This window comes from Taeniopygia guttata, chromosome 11, assembly GCF_048771995.1.
Source record: "Taeniopygia guttata chromosome 11, bTaeGut7.mat, whole genome shotgun sequence".
NCBI classification, from domain to species: domain Eukaryota; kingdom Metazoa; phylum Chordata; class Aves; order Passeriformes; family Estrildidae; genus Taeniopygia; species Taeniopygia guttata.
The window spans coordinates 4243264-4261588 of record NC_133036.1 but is presented as its reverse complement, the minus strand read 5'-3'; the positions used below and the strand labels follow the sequence as shown (position 1 = coordinate 4261588).

Here is an 18325-nt window from a genome sequence, read left to right as displayed (position 1 = left end):
GTAAAACAGCAAAACAAAAATAAGAGAAGTGATATTGATTCACTGTATCTATTGAGTAATCAACATTCTTACCATTAGCAATGAACTGCAAAATTTCTGGATAAGCCATTTTTAAGCTTGGAAAAATTAAATCAAGATAAAGGGGGACTACAAGAAATATAGCAGGGTTAGATCTAGGAGAAACAAGTGAAAACAAACCACAGCAGAGTTCAAAGGTGTCATTCAGCAGTGAGATCTCTGCATCTAGCTTCCAGCATTCAGCTTTCACTTCAACTTAAAGATGGTCACAGTCCCATTTAGTCAAAACAATGGTGAGTTTTTTCAGTACGGCATTAGCACTTATTTCACATTCATTAAAACCTTCAGGATTTTGTATCTACTTAAAAGACAGAGTAAAAGGATTTAAATATGCCATTTTCTGCTACAAGCCTTGGGGCAGGATAGAAATAATGAATGTTTCAGAGTTACTGTATGGTAACCATAGCAGGCAAAAGCAATTACTGCTCAGAAGATCTGGAGATAACACACAGGTTTTATCATCTATTTGAAACATATTTTAATTTTTTTTCCTTCTGCATTTCTTCCCCCATTCTCTTCAGAAATTTCTTTTCTCATCCATTAGAATCTGGCCCAAAGAATCCTACTGACTTGTGTTTAGAGATAAGGATTTGTCATGATACTGTACATCATTCCCACCTATGCACTCCCATTTATCCGAGATTAAAAGCAAATCCCTCACAGGTTACTACTTCTGCCCTTCACACTGAGTTTGGCTACACCAAACATCATTATCAGAAAAACTAAACAAATTGGTGTTATCAACAACACTGTGTAAACTGGACAGACACCCTCAAAAGGGAAACTGCAGGACACACTCAGGGAATTGTCAGAAGCATGTGACATGGTCTGGGAACACTTTTGGGATGAGTAACATTAAAAAAAGGAACCAAGAGCTGGCACTTTAAGTGAAGTAGAAAGTTCTAGAAAGAGGGCAGATCTTGAAATCCACTTGGTATAGGTCTGAACAAAAGGAAACAATGTCTGTGTAAATGATGCCAAGCTCAAAACCAATAAAGGAAATAAATTTTAACATAATCTGTAATTGGATTGTGGAGTTTACTGCCACAGGAAGATGGCAATGCCAAAACCATAATGAGATTAAGAACTGACTCAGTATGTATATTGATATTGACAGTACCTAGAGCTGAGTTTAACACTGAAATTGTGGAAAGAAATATTATTTCTTGTGCTTCAAGATAACCAGTTAGAGACTACTAAGGAACAAGGTGAAGCCTAAAAAAGCAAGTTGATCTCCCCGTGATATTATGATAGTATTTTTCCTCTGAGTTATCTGATACTGAACATAAGCATGTAAAGGCAACCAAACAGATGTGTCCCAAATGCAGCCTAAGAAATCAACAATAACTTTACTATCAGCTAATCCTAAATCCCCGAATCAAGCCTAGGATAGCCAAATGAAAGATTCAAAAAGGTTTAATAAAGCTGCCAAAACGGAAACTAAGCACTGAGATGTTTACCACTGCCTTTCCTCATTCATCAGCCTTGGAACAGCACTTGTGTGACACTGGCAAACCCTTCCTTTGCTCCCCCGAAAACAGCACACATGACAAAACCTCTCTCCCTCTTCCCCCTCCATCCCACAGTAGACACTGAAGATAACACAAAATCCAGATATTGATGCTCAAAAAGTATAGTCCACAGAGACTTCCACTGCAGTTACACCACCTAGCAACATGATATTTCATTCCTCTATTAAGTTATTTTAAAACTAAATCTCTCCAACCTTCTCAAGCCATTTTTACCAAGCAACAATCAAGCATGCTGTTCCAATTAATTTAAAGGATGCTCTGTTAGCTGTGGCTTATAATGCTGCATAAGCATTTTGGTGCTTCTGTGGAGTACCACGCATCTTGCATGCTTACTGAGATACAAATAATGGAATTGTATAGAAAACTTCCAGCTCATCTCCCTGGGCTTCTTTCAGTCATTTCCACATGCATGAAAAACCAATGAGACATCTAGCAGTAACTGCTTTTTGTTTGAGCAGCTTAATATTTTAGCTCAAAGTAAACAAATAATTCGTTCGCACCCAAAATAGTGTCAAAGCAGAGACTTGAGTAAAGTGCTGGGAGGAGGTAATACATTAATTCAGAGCCGAAAAGCAAAGAGAATGAACACAACTAGAGTAAGAAGAAAAAAAAAAGAGAGTGGAAGAAAGATGATAAATAAAGGATAGGAAAGAAAACAGGAGACACTGAGAACAGAAATTTTGCCAAAAGTCTAAATAAGCTAAACAAATGCAGAACTATCCTTAGTTCTACCTGAAAAGGCTACAACTTTTTTCAGGAACATATCTTTGCAGGAATTTCATTTTGACTTTAAAAAGAAGAGTTAAAAAACATCCCTGCACATAACCCAAACATTTCTTCCACAAACTGCCAAATTTTCAGATTGCTGTTTTGTATGGGGAAGCTTAAGTACATCCAGAGTTTGATGCCCAGTCACTGATAAACAGTTGTCACACTTCTTAGCTGGTGACTGTTTTAAACTAAAGCTTGATAATGCCTAGGATTAAGATTTTGGATGTGGAGTCAAACTGACTAATTATGACAGGGGAGAGGAAGGCATGCACAACAACATACCTGTGGCCTTTCCCAGACTGCCAAATTACTCAAATGGTTCAGTAATAAATCCCGGTGGAATTCATCAGTCCAGTAACACTTTCAAGAGGCTTGAGTAAATGAGGGGAGCTTGAGAGGAGGGGAGGGAGTTGAGAGCTGCAGCAGCTGCTGCTTTTCCTAATAAATTTGATGAACTGCCTCACTGGAAACTGAGTGTCCAGTGTTTTATGCTGTTTGTGACCACAGGAGTTCAACAAGAGGGTCTGGCCTACTCACATTACAGATTTCCCCTGTGGAAGAGTGATTTGCTCACAGCACCATGAGGGATTAGTTGAGAAAAATGGTCAAGATAATGCTCATGTAATAAAGACTAGCAAAAAAACCCACAGAAACAATAGCTCAGGAGAAAGGTAACAATTTCATCTCTCTTACAGGTCAGCTCCAAGCCTCTCTTGTCTCATTTCAGACAAGTTTGCTGAAGATCAAAATTCTTTTTTTTCCTACTGCACTTGGGAAACTTCAGTTTCTTTCTCCTCTTTTCAGAAGTGTTAAAAAGCCATATTGTTTTAAATAAGTACATGTTAGTTTTTCAACCCCACACCTATAGCTTAACTCCACTAACCCACTGCAACACTGGGACTGAAAGCTTCTGCCATCAGTGAGAAGTCCCCTCAACAACATCCCTGTATGGCTGTGAGCAGGGCTTCCCAAAGCCAAGAGCTTCAATTTCCAATTTCCACAGAGGCACTAGAAGGTCATACCAAGGTCCACTGAGAACACTGGATTACTTTAAAAATAAATATGTAAAAAATAATCACCCCTCCTCCAAATTATGGTCTTATACTGCTACTATACAAAAGTATATATGCTGTTCATGTATTAGAAATCTCACTTATCTGCTTGTTAATTTTTGACAACTTTTTTTTTTTCCTTAAATGCAACAGAGATGAACTGGGTTCACTTCTGTGTATAATCAGTTCCACTTTGAAATTCCAGCACAGCCCTGCAAATTTTTAATTTCAGAGCTATAATAAAGTACGGGAAAACTCCAAATCCTCTCCTATCAGGTCTATGCATTATTTGCAATGGCTTAAAAAATGCTACAAAACAAAACAGGAGTTATGCTTTGCAAAAGCTACATTTGAGTCTCAAATAAATAAAACCATTTCTTTAATCCAAGTGAGTGCTCTATCACATGATATGTGAAGGGGGGAAATTGCCTGCTTGCATCTTAGCATTGTTTCTTCCCACCAATCTGTATAAATGCAGAGGTGAAACCATTGTAGTAAATTTTTCCTGCGCCATGAAAACACCAATTCCAACAGTTCATTTGCACATGCTGAGTACACACAGCCTAGGTCAGTAGCCAATACAAGCTTTCAGCAAGCACTAAATTAATGGGACAGCATGACACTAAGAGGTTGTTGCCAGAAATGACATCCTCCTGGTCAGATGCAACACAGATCCTGGAAGTCATTAATGACCCCACAGTATTTCTTGCAATAGTAACATTGCTACAAGCAGGGTGTTGGGGAAATTCTGGCTCAGATTCAGGCACCCAGGTTTGCTCCTGAGTTCCAGCTATGAAAGGATCCAGCACTGCTACCAAGAGAAGTGGAGACATCTACACCTCAGCACAGGAGAGGTTGCATTTTGTATATGTGATGTCCAAACTGTCTTTATATACTGTATTTGTTCCTTCACAGGAATACAAGTTAACATTCAATTAGAAACTGGAACCATTCTCAAAGAAGGGCAGAGTTACATGGCAAAAGAAGAAAAACAGGGGAGGGGGAATGAAGTCAAGTGTTATGACTCAAAATCTGGTATGTTTAAAGACGTTTGAAGTATTTGTTACAAAAACATTTATTAAAAGTTTACAGTTGTCCCAATTTGAGATGCAAAGAACATATCTGGATTAAGCAGACAGGAAATGTGAAATGTGCCAGGACATAGCAGAATTTAAATAGATGGATAAATACACCTACTAGAAGCAGAGTTCCCAATTTTTCCATCTCATGACCTTGCATTAGCATAAAGTTCTGAAATATCTTTCCTCCCATCTTGTTTACCCATGATGAAAGAGAAAGGTAGATCATGTATCTTATCTCCCTGTTCCCAACCCCTTAAGGTTAGGAATCCATGATCAGAACCATGATGAACTGGAATATCACCACATAATTACTCCAATTAGCATGTAACCAAGCAAATAAACAAAATTTAAAATAATTCACTATCAGAATATTTACTGAATGACTGCAATTTGGCCAATTAATGAAACACCTGAGTAGTCTACATTAAAGTCTTCACTGTCTGGGTTTTTTGGGGGTGTGCATATTTGTTTTTAAGGTTAATAAGGTCAGAATCATTTAAAACTGCACTAAACCATGCCACTAAAGCACTAATGAAAACTAGAGAAAATTGCTGCTTAGATGTAAATTACAATAATGAGGGGAATAGTGACAAGCAAAAAAAAAAACATTCCCAATGTTTTCGGCTTTTATTTTCCCTTTTCATCCTTTTTTTTTTTCCTATAGTGTTATTCACTCACCTACCTAATGCCATAAAGAAGGGGGTGTTTTGTTTTCGTTGAGTTTTATTCCTTTTAACTTAAAACCAAAACAGACCCCAAAATCCCAAGTTGGCTATGAAATAGAGAAGCCTGCACTCTTAAATCCTGGTCACATCCCAACCTACACACAGCTTGGTACTTCCCAGGGCATCCTTTAATCAGCACAGGCCTTGGGAGGCTCTGGGCCAGCCCGTTCATTCAGAGGGGCCCTGGGACACTGTCAGTGTCAGGGAGGTGGCAGCCACTGATGCCCTGGCTGCTTTGCCAGGGCTGTGAGCTGCCCAAGGCCCATGTCAGCCAGGAGAGAGCACAGGCAGCCTGCAGTTCGTGTAAAATTGTTACATGTTACTTAGAAGAAGGAGACATCAAACACAGCAGAGATGAGCTGAGGAAGTTTCTGTAATTTATATTTCCAAGGTCCACATCCCTTAGCTCCATTTGCTGCATGTCAAAATACTCATTCATTCCCCACCACTGCTTTCTTCAATTGTGTGCAAACTGCCTCTGGCCACATTTAATTAATTACCAGGATATTTATATTCTTGATTTACACACCTAAATGTGTACATTAAGGCTAAAATCCTGAATGCAATCAGTGAGACAACCTACACAAAGGAGACAGCAGGATTTGATACTAGCATGCACTAGTAAAGGGAGACTAAAAAATGACTTCTAAGAACCTTTGAAGACGAGGTATTATGGGAGCCAAACATTTCTACGGTTTTTGAAGAATTCCCAACTATGACCAGAAATAGTATTTTTCATTTGGATTGCAAGCAATGCAAAGAAATCAACAGCTAATGATCAGCCCTAAAAAAACCAAGGTCAAAGGTTGCCCTCTTGCTGTCACCACCATGGCTCTGCAATGGTTAAAAGGTCCACACAGCTGTGCTGGCATCATTGATTAGGGTGAACAAGGAAGCGACAGAAAAATAAAGCCACCTTAATTTCAAGCTCCATTAGAACTGAAGGACTTGGGGGTGGGGGGAGAAATCAATGTTTGGCAAATGAGAAAGGATAAAATCTGCAAAAGGCAAAATGCATTTTCAAGCTAAGCTAATGCAAACAATGGATGGTGAACAGCACTTGAGGCTGGCCCTTTAAGGTTGTGTCAGCATTTCCATTTATAAACTCTGATTTTAGTTACACTCTAGTAGATTACCACAGCTTTGGTATTATTCTAGCAGATACCACAAAGTATATCACAAATGGTAACATAATGTAGCAATTAGAGCTCAATTGTTGAATAATGCACCCTTGCAGTACCTGACGTCAGAATAAGAATTTTTAAATTACAAATCATACACATACATACACACAAACAGAACACACAGGGCTGGGGAGAGCATCCTGGGACCCAGATTCTAGCAACACTAAAGTAGAAGTTAAAGCTACCTTTGATACAAAACCTATTTACAGTACTTTGAAAAGCTTCAAAATATCCCAGATACTTAATTTCAGTGTGTCTCTCGTGCCACTTGGAGAGATTTCAGTTTAACCCTCTGCCCTCATTTAGATAAAAGCTCTTATTTCTGTATCTGGGCCTCCAGAGAGCTACTCAGTCAATACTCTGAATATCCACACCCAGAAATCAAAACCAAACCCTAGCATGCAAACTTTCATTTCAATTCTGCCTAGGCCAGAAGGCCAAGGTGAAACTTGCACAAATGAGATAATTCAACAAAATATTCCTTCAGTGTAATGGAGCTAGGCCTTCACCTCAAACTTTCTAAGCAGATAAGCAATGCGTGCAAGGAGGGCTTGTGTCTCCTTCTAACATTCATTTCACAAATCTGCACAGAGCTGGATTGAGCCAGAAAAATGAGAGCAAAACCATTTTTCTTTAAATTAACACCATGACTCTAGGGTTTTATTTTTCAAAATAAGCATAGAGGGCATGAAATCTAGTATCAAGCCCAGTGACATGTTCAAAATACAAAGCCCACAGTAAAGCATAACAGTCAAATCATCTTAGCAGGAAGAAATCAGGCTTTGATCTAACAACTAACTCCTACCTGGTATCCCAAAAATCAGTCTGAAAGAGCAGCACTGAATCGCTCTCTGACCTCCACACATACAGCAAACAGCACAAGTGCAGGGGCCAGGTCCCACCTCACACATTACAATAGCACAGCCTACCCACAGTCTTGGAATAATTCCTCCTCTGGCTGCCTTTACTGCAACCTGAGAGAGAAACTGCTATGACAGTGCTCACTAGAAGGGGACATAGTTTGCATCTTTGGAAGAGTGAAGAAATACCTTTTCTGAACACAATGACAAGGTTATGTTTATATTTCCATACCCCATCTTTGGGATACAGATTTGCATGATCAAGCCTTACCTTGTATTTTTAAAATCCAAAAAGAAACAAACAAAAAGATTCAAGCACATAAATACATGGTAAATATCAGATCAAGAAGCACTTTACTAATACATTCAGATTTGAAAAGATTTTGTCAAAATAGGGCATTTTGACAATATAGAAAAATCTCGATCTTTAAACTCCTGACATAAGAATTATTGTAAAATGGATTTACTGCAAGAAGTGCTTGTTGTTCTGCATGCAATTTAATAACATAAACTTTGAAATGAGAGAGGAAAAATACAAATTCTTATAATTTAATGGCAAGCCTAGAATCTTTTGCATAATCTTCCCGGCCTACTGCTCTAGTGGGAGACATTTCCTGGACTCACAACCCTTTTATGTGCAAGCAATCTACATTTTACAACTGATAAATAATTCAGATAATTAATTGAACTGCAATTTGGTGCACTTTTTAGTCAGCAATATAGAGGAGCATTTAAAGAGGTTCTGTACAGAAAGTCCCTCCTGCTTGTTAAACCAGGCTGAGACTTCTATTAAGGTGAATTCCTAGATTCTCTTAACATTTTTGAATGTCTTGCACCAACATCCTGGGACTTCATGCCCTAGGATGCTCCTCTCTGATTTTTCTTGCTGTTTTACTCTCTACGTAAGAAATAGGGTATTTCCTAGCATTCTCCTTCTGCAGCGCTGACTGCCATCATCTGAGAGATTAGATTCTCTGTGCTGGCCTCCCACAGGCTGCTAGAACAGACTGCAATAGGAGAAGGAACAGAGACAATAAATAAATGCTTGAAGTAAGAATGCAGGGAAAGCTCAAGCAAACTGCCAGAGAAATTTCTAGATGCAAAGGAGTGACGTAGGAACACATGGCAGAAAGTCTAAAGAGTATTTTCATGCTGTAAGAGCTTGGTTAGAATTTGGAAGTCAGCAGAACCCTAAAATTCATACAATAAAGATTTAATTATATTTGTAGCCTTCACACAACTGCAACAGTCAACAACGGCTATGCATTAGGTCTGTGCCTCTGGCACAAGCGCCCATATCCACCACCTTCTCCTGTGCAGTGGTGCACAGAGGCTGCACCAATGCAGCCCCACCACCTCTTCAGAGGAAGAGGGCACAGACCTGCAGTCTCGGGTGTTTACCCCCAAAAAATCTCTTTGGCAAATGATGCTGCAAAGTATTTATTAATTGATATGTGCTCAAACTGAAGATTAAGGGACAGATACGAGGAACCACACCAACAAGAATAATTGAAGTGCTAAGGAATCTACAAATGACAATTAATTTTCAGATGGGATTTCAGGCTAAATAAACTTGCTGCAAACTACACAGGGCTGTGAGTCTGTGTCGAGCATCAGGAAAAGACAGGTCTGAGAAAGGACAGTTGATGATAAAGTGTGGACCCAGTTCATTACGAATATGTGAAGAAGTTTTTGCTGGTTAAAAAGAGTAATGATAATGCCAGAAGGCACAGGCTGAGGGCTTGATGCAGAAGAGAAGAGGCCTTTCCAATCCACAGAATTAAAGTTTACCAGTATACCTGTGTAAATACCGAGTAACAGCAGAGGAACAGTAAAGTCCTGTAAAGAAATAAAGCAGACCCCTCCCATATATCACTCTGCACACTACCTACCAGATACAATGGGAACAGCTTATAGAGCAAGGATTCTACACAGTGCAGAGATAGCTTCATCTGTCCCAAAACAAACACAACACATCTGAAGAAGGCTTAAGAAACTATCTAGGAACAAGATAAATAAATCCCAACAATCATCAGGAGGTATAAGAAAAAGTAGCACATTGTTATCTCAAGCATCAAAAAATTTCAAGACCTTCTTGATTAACAGATGTAATTAGAGGACTGTCAGCAGTGTGTAACACAAAGGTCCTCTTAAATAACTAACAAAAACTATTCTAAAAGAATTGATGGCTGCATACCAGAACCTACAGATAGGTACAGAGACTTGTCCACATTCAAAGCAGGTAACTGTCAGGTACAGACCACAGTTGACACCAGGTTGAGATGTGACTGCAAATATCCTCAGAGCAGAGAATGATGTTCTGCAAGACATAAATCCCTGCACCCATTAACTGCAAAAACAAGCAGGGACAAATCATTTAAAACTGACACTTGGCTAATGTGCCTCCAAGATGATCTGAAGTGGAGACCCTTGCCATCCTTCCCCCTGCAAATCACTTTTAGCTAATTGACTATGAATGTTTTCAGCACATGGCCTGCATAAAAAATGTAAGATTCAAAGCACACAAGTATTAGGCCTCAGAGATGAGTTGTTGAAGTGATCAGTGATTAAATCACTAGTGTTAATCATGATTCAACACAGCAAAGATGGAACTTCGATTTAAATCATTGATTTTAATCCTGTTTCTCATTTGTACTTTTTAGCTGTTTTCCTGAAGAAAGGACTGAATTGCATTGGCTGATCTGGCCATCTAAACACAATGATTTGCAATTAACCACTGATTTTATGTTAAATTTGGAGCTTTTCCTGAACAGGAGGATACATTAAATATTGACAAGGGCGACTAAAAAAAAAGGTACTAGATATAAGAAAACATACGAAGATCACTACCAGAAACACCATTTCAAATAAGGCCTTGAGGTCTGGTATAATTAAGAAAGAATAAAATCATATTTTAGTTAGGTAACCAGCAATAATATAAAATATGATTATTATGCAATCATATAAATTTTCTCACAGATCTCAGCTCCAAAGAATCAAGCACGCTACCGCTTCTGGGCTTGAGAATCTACAGTAAGATTCTTCTTAAAACAGAAAGGAAAAACTGTAGAAAACAAAGAATTAACAGCAGTAGTAAACCTAAAAAAAAAAAAAATCCAAACCAAGAAGGAAAAACGAAAAAGAGGCAAGAGTTGTTGGAAAAAATCTAGACAGAATGAGGTCAAGAAAGACATGTACCAAGTGTAACATCACCAATTAGAAAGACAACAACATCAGAAATTGGGGCAAAGGGATAAAATGAGAAAAGACAGAAAGTGAACAGTGCCAGTGGTTTAGAGCTCTCACTGTATGATCAGGCAATATATAAAGTCTCCAGAGAGTACTAATCTTTAGTGAAAGAGAGGTCTTAGAAAACTGGGGTTAAGTAAGTCTGCCTGAAGACAGGAGACCACAGGGCTCCTAACACTAGCATGAGATTCAACTAAGGGTCTCGCACCCAAAATGGATGGCACTAAAAGTGAAACTAAAACATACATTAGATAAAATGGGGTAATTTCACATGCCTCCCTTCCCCTCCCTTCTTTTCTGCAAAAAAAAAGAAAGAAGAGCTTACAACTCTTCTGACTCTCATAAGTGAGCCACCTGCCAGAAAGAAAAGATGAGCTTCAAAGTGATCAACCAGTAATTCAGACTGTCACCTTCAATGCAACCCACAACATCAATTCCACTACCAGTTCTTAACTGAATAATGAATATTGCAGTTTTATCATGAAGATATTCTACAAGGGCAGGCAATGATCAGAAAGCAAAACTAGATGGGTCACAATAAATTCTAAGTCACCCAGAGAAAATTTACAGGAAACTTTACAAGATAAATCACCTGGTAAAGCATTTGAACCACAGCAAATTCAGTCTATTACCAAGACAAGGTTATGACATCTGTGATACAGTGAAAGAAAAAACCTATACTCACCTCTTTTGATTGTTGACTTAAATGCCCCCTATTCCAACACCTCAAAATTGCCTCAAGAGTGGTTCCACGTGTTTTTCCAATCAGACATACAAAAGGTTTCAAAACGATGAGAGAAGTATCCTTGCACAATTTCAGCTTGCAAGGCCAACAAACACAGGTCCACAAAGGGAGTAAGTATGTACGTAGTTCCTCTTGACTTCAGCAAAATTTGGAACTTAAAATACTTCTGTTATCTTGGTACTTAATGCTGCTTCTCATAGCTAACTCAAACATCTTTCAGCATTGAAAGCAGCATCTCCCCTCTACACTTCCTCTAGCCAATGAATTAAACAGAGAGCAAGACAATCTCCACAGAAGCCTTAGGACAGCTCTGAACCACAACACATGAACAGCAGTGGCAAGGGCAGTGTAATTCACATGTCAGAAATTTCCCTACCTGGATGTCAGTGTCCTTCACAGGTTCAAGAGGCTCAAATGTAGTGGCTGCACTTAGACTCTCAAGTCTCTGAGAAATGTGGGATATATCAAGCCCTCTAGACCCAAGAAGAACCGATCTATAAGGAATAAATTGTACAAATATGAAATTAGTATTGAACAGACAGAACTCTAAACACAGAGTCATTGTCAATATTTAAGTCAGCAGCTAGCCACATACAGACAGTGCTCCCAGATGTGTTACAAAAGCTGCACAGAACCAAACTCTGAACAGCCCTACGTGTCTATGTAAACACCTCAGCCCTGCTGAACTCTTTCTGCTGTTCCACTGCAGTGCTGCACAGCTGCCAAGTCCTTCCAAACAGAAAAAAACCATACACTGTGTTGGTAAACATCTTCAGCAGCAGCCAGAACAAGGTACTGCACTTTCCAGCTTTAGTGTCCACAATCAAAAACAGTAGCTCCTCAGATAAACCCTTCAACTATCCTGTTGTTTTTTGGAAGTAGGAGAAAGGTTAGAAGAAAAAAAAACCAAAACACAAGCTTTGCTAAAAGCTTGGTCATTCTAAAAACCAGCTTTGCAGTCATTCTGTTTCTCCCAGCAGGACTCCCCCCACGCTGGAAACCAAACCCATAAGCAGCTTCCACCCTGAGTGCAGAGCCCCAGGGTCAGTACTCACGCCTTGACATCGGCAGTCTCCTGGGAGGTGCGGGTCAGGGTGCGGGAGCGCAGGCGCTCCCCGGCCTGCTGGATCTCCTGCAGGTTGCGCTCCACATGCGGGAGCTCCGAGATCCCCTCTGTCTCGGCCGCCAGCTGCTCGGCCTGCTGCAGCAGCTCTCCAAAGCCATCCGTGTCCATCTCTGCTGCAGGTTTCGCTTGAGACACACAGAAACCTTCAGGGAAAAAGGGAATTCTTGCTCAGCTATAAACAGTTTCTATGCTTGTGGGGTCACAGGCAGACCAGCAAGAGCAGGTCTTCTAGAACAGGATATACTGTCTATCCTCCCGAGGCATTAAACATCAAGGAAATCTTTACAAGCGGTCTCGGAGAGCTTTCAAGCAAGACTACAGTCTACGGACCTGTCAGAAGTGGGATGCAGATGTCATATCATAGTTCATATTTTGCCTTAGAACAAAGGAGGATGAAAGCAGAGAAGTCCCTGTGAAGAACTTGGTGTTAATTTAGCTATAAACTACTTGCATACACACATAAATAGATTGCTGGGAGCGCTGGACTCCGTGATCCTTATGGGTTCCTTCCCATCCTATGATACTATATTCTTATCTACTATGAAAAAAGATGCATACATGTGCAAGCATAGGAATATATGTGGGCTGAAAACACACATAAACATGAAGTTAAATTAGTAGCAAAACAGTCGAACTACAGATGCACACAGACAGCCCTAACTAGCTAGCTGCTAAAATGTGTTGCTCCATATGTCATTAACCCCCAGCCAACAGAAATAAGTTCATGTTCTTCCAGTTTAGAAGACCTGTGTCTAAATTCAATGCCTGTAGGAAGTTTCACCAATGCAAGAATTCCTTGCATTGACTCAGTGACAGAATAATTTAAAAAGTTAAAGCACAAAGCAAGGGCTGTAAGAGAAGATGTATTAAATGCATCATGCAGTTTCAAATTCAGAATGAAGCCTGTTATTTTTACAAAAAGGATGAAAGCATACATGCTTGGGATCACTATGGAAAAAGACATGTAGCTACAATGGTGTCCACATTAACAAAATATGAAACCCAAAACCTCAATTTCACACATCAAATCACAGTTTGCAGGTAAACCAGCTACAAGCAATAAGCATCAGGCACCTCTATAAAGCCACAGATCACAGAAATCCGTGATGCTGAATGGTGCTACAGAGATGGAAATCTTCAGCACAGTCCCTCTCTCATAGCTTTTGCACCCAAACCCAGAGGGCCAGGGATGACATAAGAGAAACCAGATCTCAAGCATTAACTCCAACTGTTTATCATTTACTCAAAAGTCAAATCAGTGAAGACTATCTGGTTCAAGGAAGTACCCTAAGAAGAAAACAGGGATTTTTACAAATCATCAATAGCCTGCAATTCAAGTATTTTTTGTACTCCTCAACCATACCAAAGCAATTTTACAGTAGAATTTGAACATTCCTGACGTTTTCAGTCTCACCACCACTCCCAAGTACTACTATGAGCAGCAGTAGCAGCACTTGCCTCTGTCTGGACAAATGATTTAAAAGCACTGCATGATGATTCATTCAGACATAAGCAGTTTGAGAGAGAAATCCTCCTGCCTGGGTGCCAGGACAAACCCTAACAACAGCATCCAGGAATGGAGAATTTCATGAGCACTCCCCACACACTTCAGGAAGCTGGGGGAGGGAATGATTGTATTTGCAATGACTTGTTAATCAGGTGAGATAGCAGAGACCGGATCTGTTTGAACGGATTAGTGTGCCACAGAGATGGAGTGGAACAGGGAGGAGGAGGGTGGAAATAAGCAGTTTCATGCCCTGCAATGCAGTACAGAACAACTTCCCAGTGTTTACTTGCAATAACTCAGATGCACCCCTGCCAGGAACAGCCTCTGCTGGCAGACACTGACCAGAACAGCCACACTCCTGTACATTCAAAGACTGATGAGATCCTCCAGGAGCAGTGACTGCAAGAACAACACAGACATCAGCTTGATTTGCTCTGATCTGGTCCACTTCCTCTTTTCATTAGCAAGATAAAAAGCTGGGAGTGTAAGGAGCACCAACTTCTCAGACTGCTGAAACCAAAAGCACGAAAAGTCAGTGCTACAGAACTGCACCCAAACCTGCACATTTTACCTGCAGACACCCTGTTAATACCATCTAAGGTCTGTCACATAAGTTTGCCTGCATAGGACAATTGCAACAACTCTGTGAGACTGAACCCAATTCAGCAAATACGGAACAAACTGGTTATTTTGGAGCAAGTTAAAGTGCCTGTGGTCATAACCAAGCACTGGAAGCAACATCTCAAACGCAGAGAGTCAACACTAAACAGCTTTTTCTAAGTGACAGAATTCAAACATTTAGACTGAAGATTCATATATTTGTAACAGTGCAAACAACTTTGTCTCCACCCTGACAGAATTTACTGCATTCAAAAGTCTGCAGTCTGACTCTTCATGCTGCTGTGCAAGATGGAAACTGCTTCCACAGCAACAGCAGATTTTCATGTCTGGCTGGGGAAGGAGCAACAACCAACATCTAACAGAAAGAAAATACTTCAGAAATTAAATTAACTTCAGTGAAACCAGATCGACCTTGGGCAAAAAGCCAGGACTGAAAAAGCTCTTCTGTAAAACAACTTTGATGACTTATCAATAGAAGTTGCTGCATTAGACCACGATTCCATTAAACCCCAGTTTAATTTCCCCAACGTTTAAAGCCACACATAATCACTAGATATTGTACAAATTCGCTAAGTTTAAGCCACAAAGAAAACAGAACAGATGACAGGTTTCTTAAGTCTATTCAGACTGATTATAGTTGATTATTTCTTACCTAAAACCCACTAAAAACTCCTCAAGAGCACTACAACGCTATCTTAGGAAGAAAACTCTAGCTATTCTACTCCAAATACAGCCACAATTAACATTTTACTGTACTTGATTCAGAAATACAAAAGCTGAAATACTCCAGTGCACGTCTAAGTGTCTGCTGTACTTCACACATTGACAGGGTTTGTGTCAACTAACCAATTAACTTTGAGAAACAGAAAAAAAGTTAGGTTTTTCCAGTGCTCTGGGAAAAAGAAAGGAAGAAGATGTCACAGGAGAAGGAAAGCCTCACTCACTACATTCAGAGTGCTCACGAAGCAAGAGTTCCACAAGTTGCAGAAAGGTTCTTCAAAACAGGAAACAAGAAGGAAGAAATGCAGTGTTGGCTTCTCAAAGAGGCTCCAACCTCAAAGTGCTCAAGAGACCCAGTCTGATCAGTCAGGATCAGCTTCTTGTAGAAAAAAACCACAAGAGCACAAGTAGTAAGACCAAGCCAGCAGTGCTCTGCTTCCTACAGCCAATATCTGAGGTGAAAAGTGCTTTTTCAACAGGCTCTAAGCCTGGGCTGCTACAGAGAATGGAGCAGCTTCTGTCTATTAAGCTAAACACGAATAAGTGAAAGGTCCATTCTGCAGGCCTGGAGAATTCTGTCTGAGCAGCAGCAATAGTACGCAGCTCCTGCATGGCACATGGCATAAGCAGACATCCAGACATTTCAGAGAAGTCAGCAACATAATCGCCATGTTACAGACGGAGGAAGTGATTAAGAAACACTGAGGTGATGATCAAAGAGCAGGTGGACAATTGTACAACCCAGTATCTGCTGCACATTTTCAGCACACCATCCTCTTGTCTATAAAACACAATAATGATTATCAAACCTAACAGAGGGAAAGCTTCCATACCCTAACTACACTAACCCCAGATAAAATCACAATAAGCCACCTTAAAAATACCTAAAAGCTTCAAGCTATATTTGGTACCCCATCTGGTACAACAGCCTCTTCCCCCTGCAACAAAAGGCAGATGCAGGAAAATCCTGAATAGATCACACAACAACCTTTGAAACAATACTATTGTTTCTTCTACCACTGATCCATTAATGCTCCTCTGCCTCCTATAAAAAGGCTTTCAGTCCTGCATATTTTCTTCTTCACCTCATTTGTAGGTAGATATGCAAAAGTCCAATTTTCTTATGGTCCCAGAGAGCCCTTACAGTAGGTATGTTGAAAAAAAAATATCTTTTTCGAAGTTTTAAAAGCAGTAACACTGGGTTACTTGCACTGTAAGAAAGGACAAGGAAGGGCACACAATGCTTCTCTACACTGTTCATTATTTAAAGTGGACCTGAAGAGTAGGCATTTGAAGTGTTTTCTACCAAAACACACTAGCACACATTTGTCAACACTTCCTTTTATCTGCCACCAATTCCTCATAATGGTCTCAAGTCCCCATTGCCCTGAATAACTGACTCAGCTGGCAGTTTTGCTATATTACCATATTCCCTCTTTTCCAAACACTTAGTCTTTATTTTAAGCACCAAACTCAGCAGGAAAATAACATGCACAGGGCGGCAAACTGATCCTCATTAGACAGGGCATTTGGTTCAGGATTTTGAGCTCCTTAAATGAAAACCAAAATCTTCCCCACATTGAATTTTCTGTCATAGATGTACCACAGAAACTTTATGGATTTAGATGACAACACATGCATTCTTCCAAGCAATGTTAAGCTTTTTCTGTCAGTTTTCCCAAGGACTAGAATATTTTTTATGATACAATATAATTGAAATAGCACTAAAGCATACAGGAACTGGTGTTTCTTTCTCACTATCATCTTAACTCTCCATGCCATCACTACTGTTCCCAGACCAACGTGACCAAATTGCGAGAAGAGAAGCAGCCCTTCTTTGCACCTGGACTTTAATTCAAGCCCTTCCACTCACTGTTCATAAATTCTTCCAGTATCTGAAGGGGTTCTGCAGCAAAACCAGAGAGGGGCTCTTTGTCAGAACTGTAGTGATGGACAAGGAGTAATAGATAAACATTGAAAGAAGGGAAATCTAGGAAGACATTATTTGCTGTGAGGGTGGTGAGGCACTGGCACACGTTACCCTGGGAGGCTGTGACTGTCCCACCTGTCAGTGTTCATCATGCCGGGTTGGATAATGCCTTGAGCAACCTGGTCTAGCAGAAAGTGTCCCTCCCCTTGGGGGGGAGCGGGGGGATTGAACTAGATAAGCTTTGAAGTCCCTTCCAAACCCTTTAAGAATTCCTAGGAACCAACCTGCAAACCCACTGGGTGGGAGAGAACAACCCCCACGCACAGAACTCGAAACAGACACCAAACCACACACATACACAAACCCCTTCTCCGGAAACCTTCCCAGACAACCAACTTCTGCTCCCTGAAGCACTAACGCTGCACTTGGGTTAAACACTAAACTCCCCTTCTACAGCCGGGCTCGGCACTGCCGAACCGCACAAAAGCCCGCTCGGAAGAACAGAGCCCTCCTCGCGCATCCACAGCGGCGCCGCTGCCTCAGCGCGGGTTACTGACGGCAGCGGCCCCCGGGGAGCCCCGGCACGGCCCACGAGCAGGCCCGGAGCGCTCCCAGCCAGCCTCCCGCCGCAGCAGCGGCCTGCACGGGCCAGAGAGGAAGCCATGGGCGGGGGGCAGCCGCCGGGAGCTGCGGTGCGGGGGGAAGCGGGCAGCGAGCACCGCGGGCGGGGAAGAAGCGGGGGAGAGAGGCAGAGGACGCTGAATCCCGGCCCGCCCGCGCGGCACCCTCACCTCACCGCGCTCCGCGCCGCGCCCGCGCCGCGCGCCCCCATTGGCTGCCCGCTCGCCCCTTCCCGCGCTCCCATTGGCCGAGCCGCCGGGCGTCCCGGCTTCCCGTGCTCCCATTGGTCCATCCGCCGCCCTTCGCAGCGTGCCGGTTCCCGCTCCCTCGCGAGAACAACTTCATGGGGGCGCGGACCGAATGGGGGGGGCGGCTGCCTTCGGAGGCCGCGGGTTCGAGGCTGCCTTCCGCCTCCTCGCGCTGCGCGCGCCGCGCAGAAATCACCGAAATAAGAGATGTATAGACAGAAATAACGTGCCTGGGAATGTACCTCTATTCCCCCTCTTCCTTCTGAGTAAGCGC

At 41.4% G+C, this 18325-nt stretch overlaps 1 protein-coding gene across 2 annotated transcripts in view; it reads right to left on the bottom strand.

The window, feature by feature from the left end:
• The window catches only part of NUP93 (nucleoporin 93), a 78585-nt gene extending 60493 nt beyond the window's left edge, over positions 1-18092 (bottom strand). Inside the window, exons 1-3 of one of the 2 annotated variants that reach the window (XM_072934340.1) lie at positions 17974-18092; positions 12334-12547; positions 11655-11772 (exon numbers count right to left, since the gene is read on the bottom strand). In XM_072934340.1, coding sequence (XP_072790441.1) covers positions 11655-11772; positions 12334-12512 — 297 coding nt within the window. In that variant the 5' untranslated portion in view covers positions 12513-12547; positions 17974-18092. Of the gene's footprint in view, positions 1-11654; positions 11773-12333; positions 12548-17973 lie in introns of those variants that run through there. The other variant, XR_012057738.1, reaches the window with a different exon arrangement.
• Positions 18093-18325: the final 233 nt, after the last annotated feature.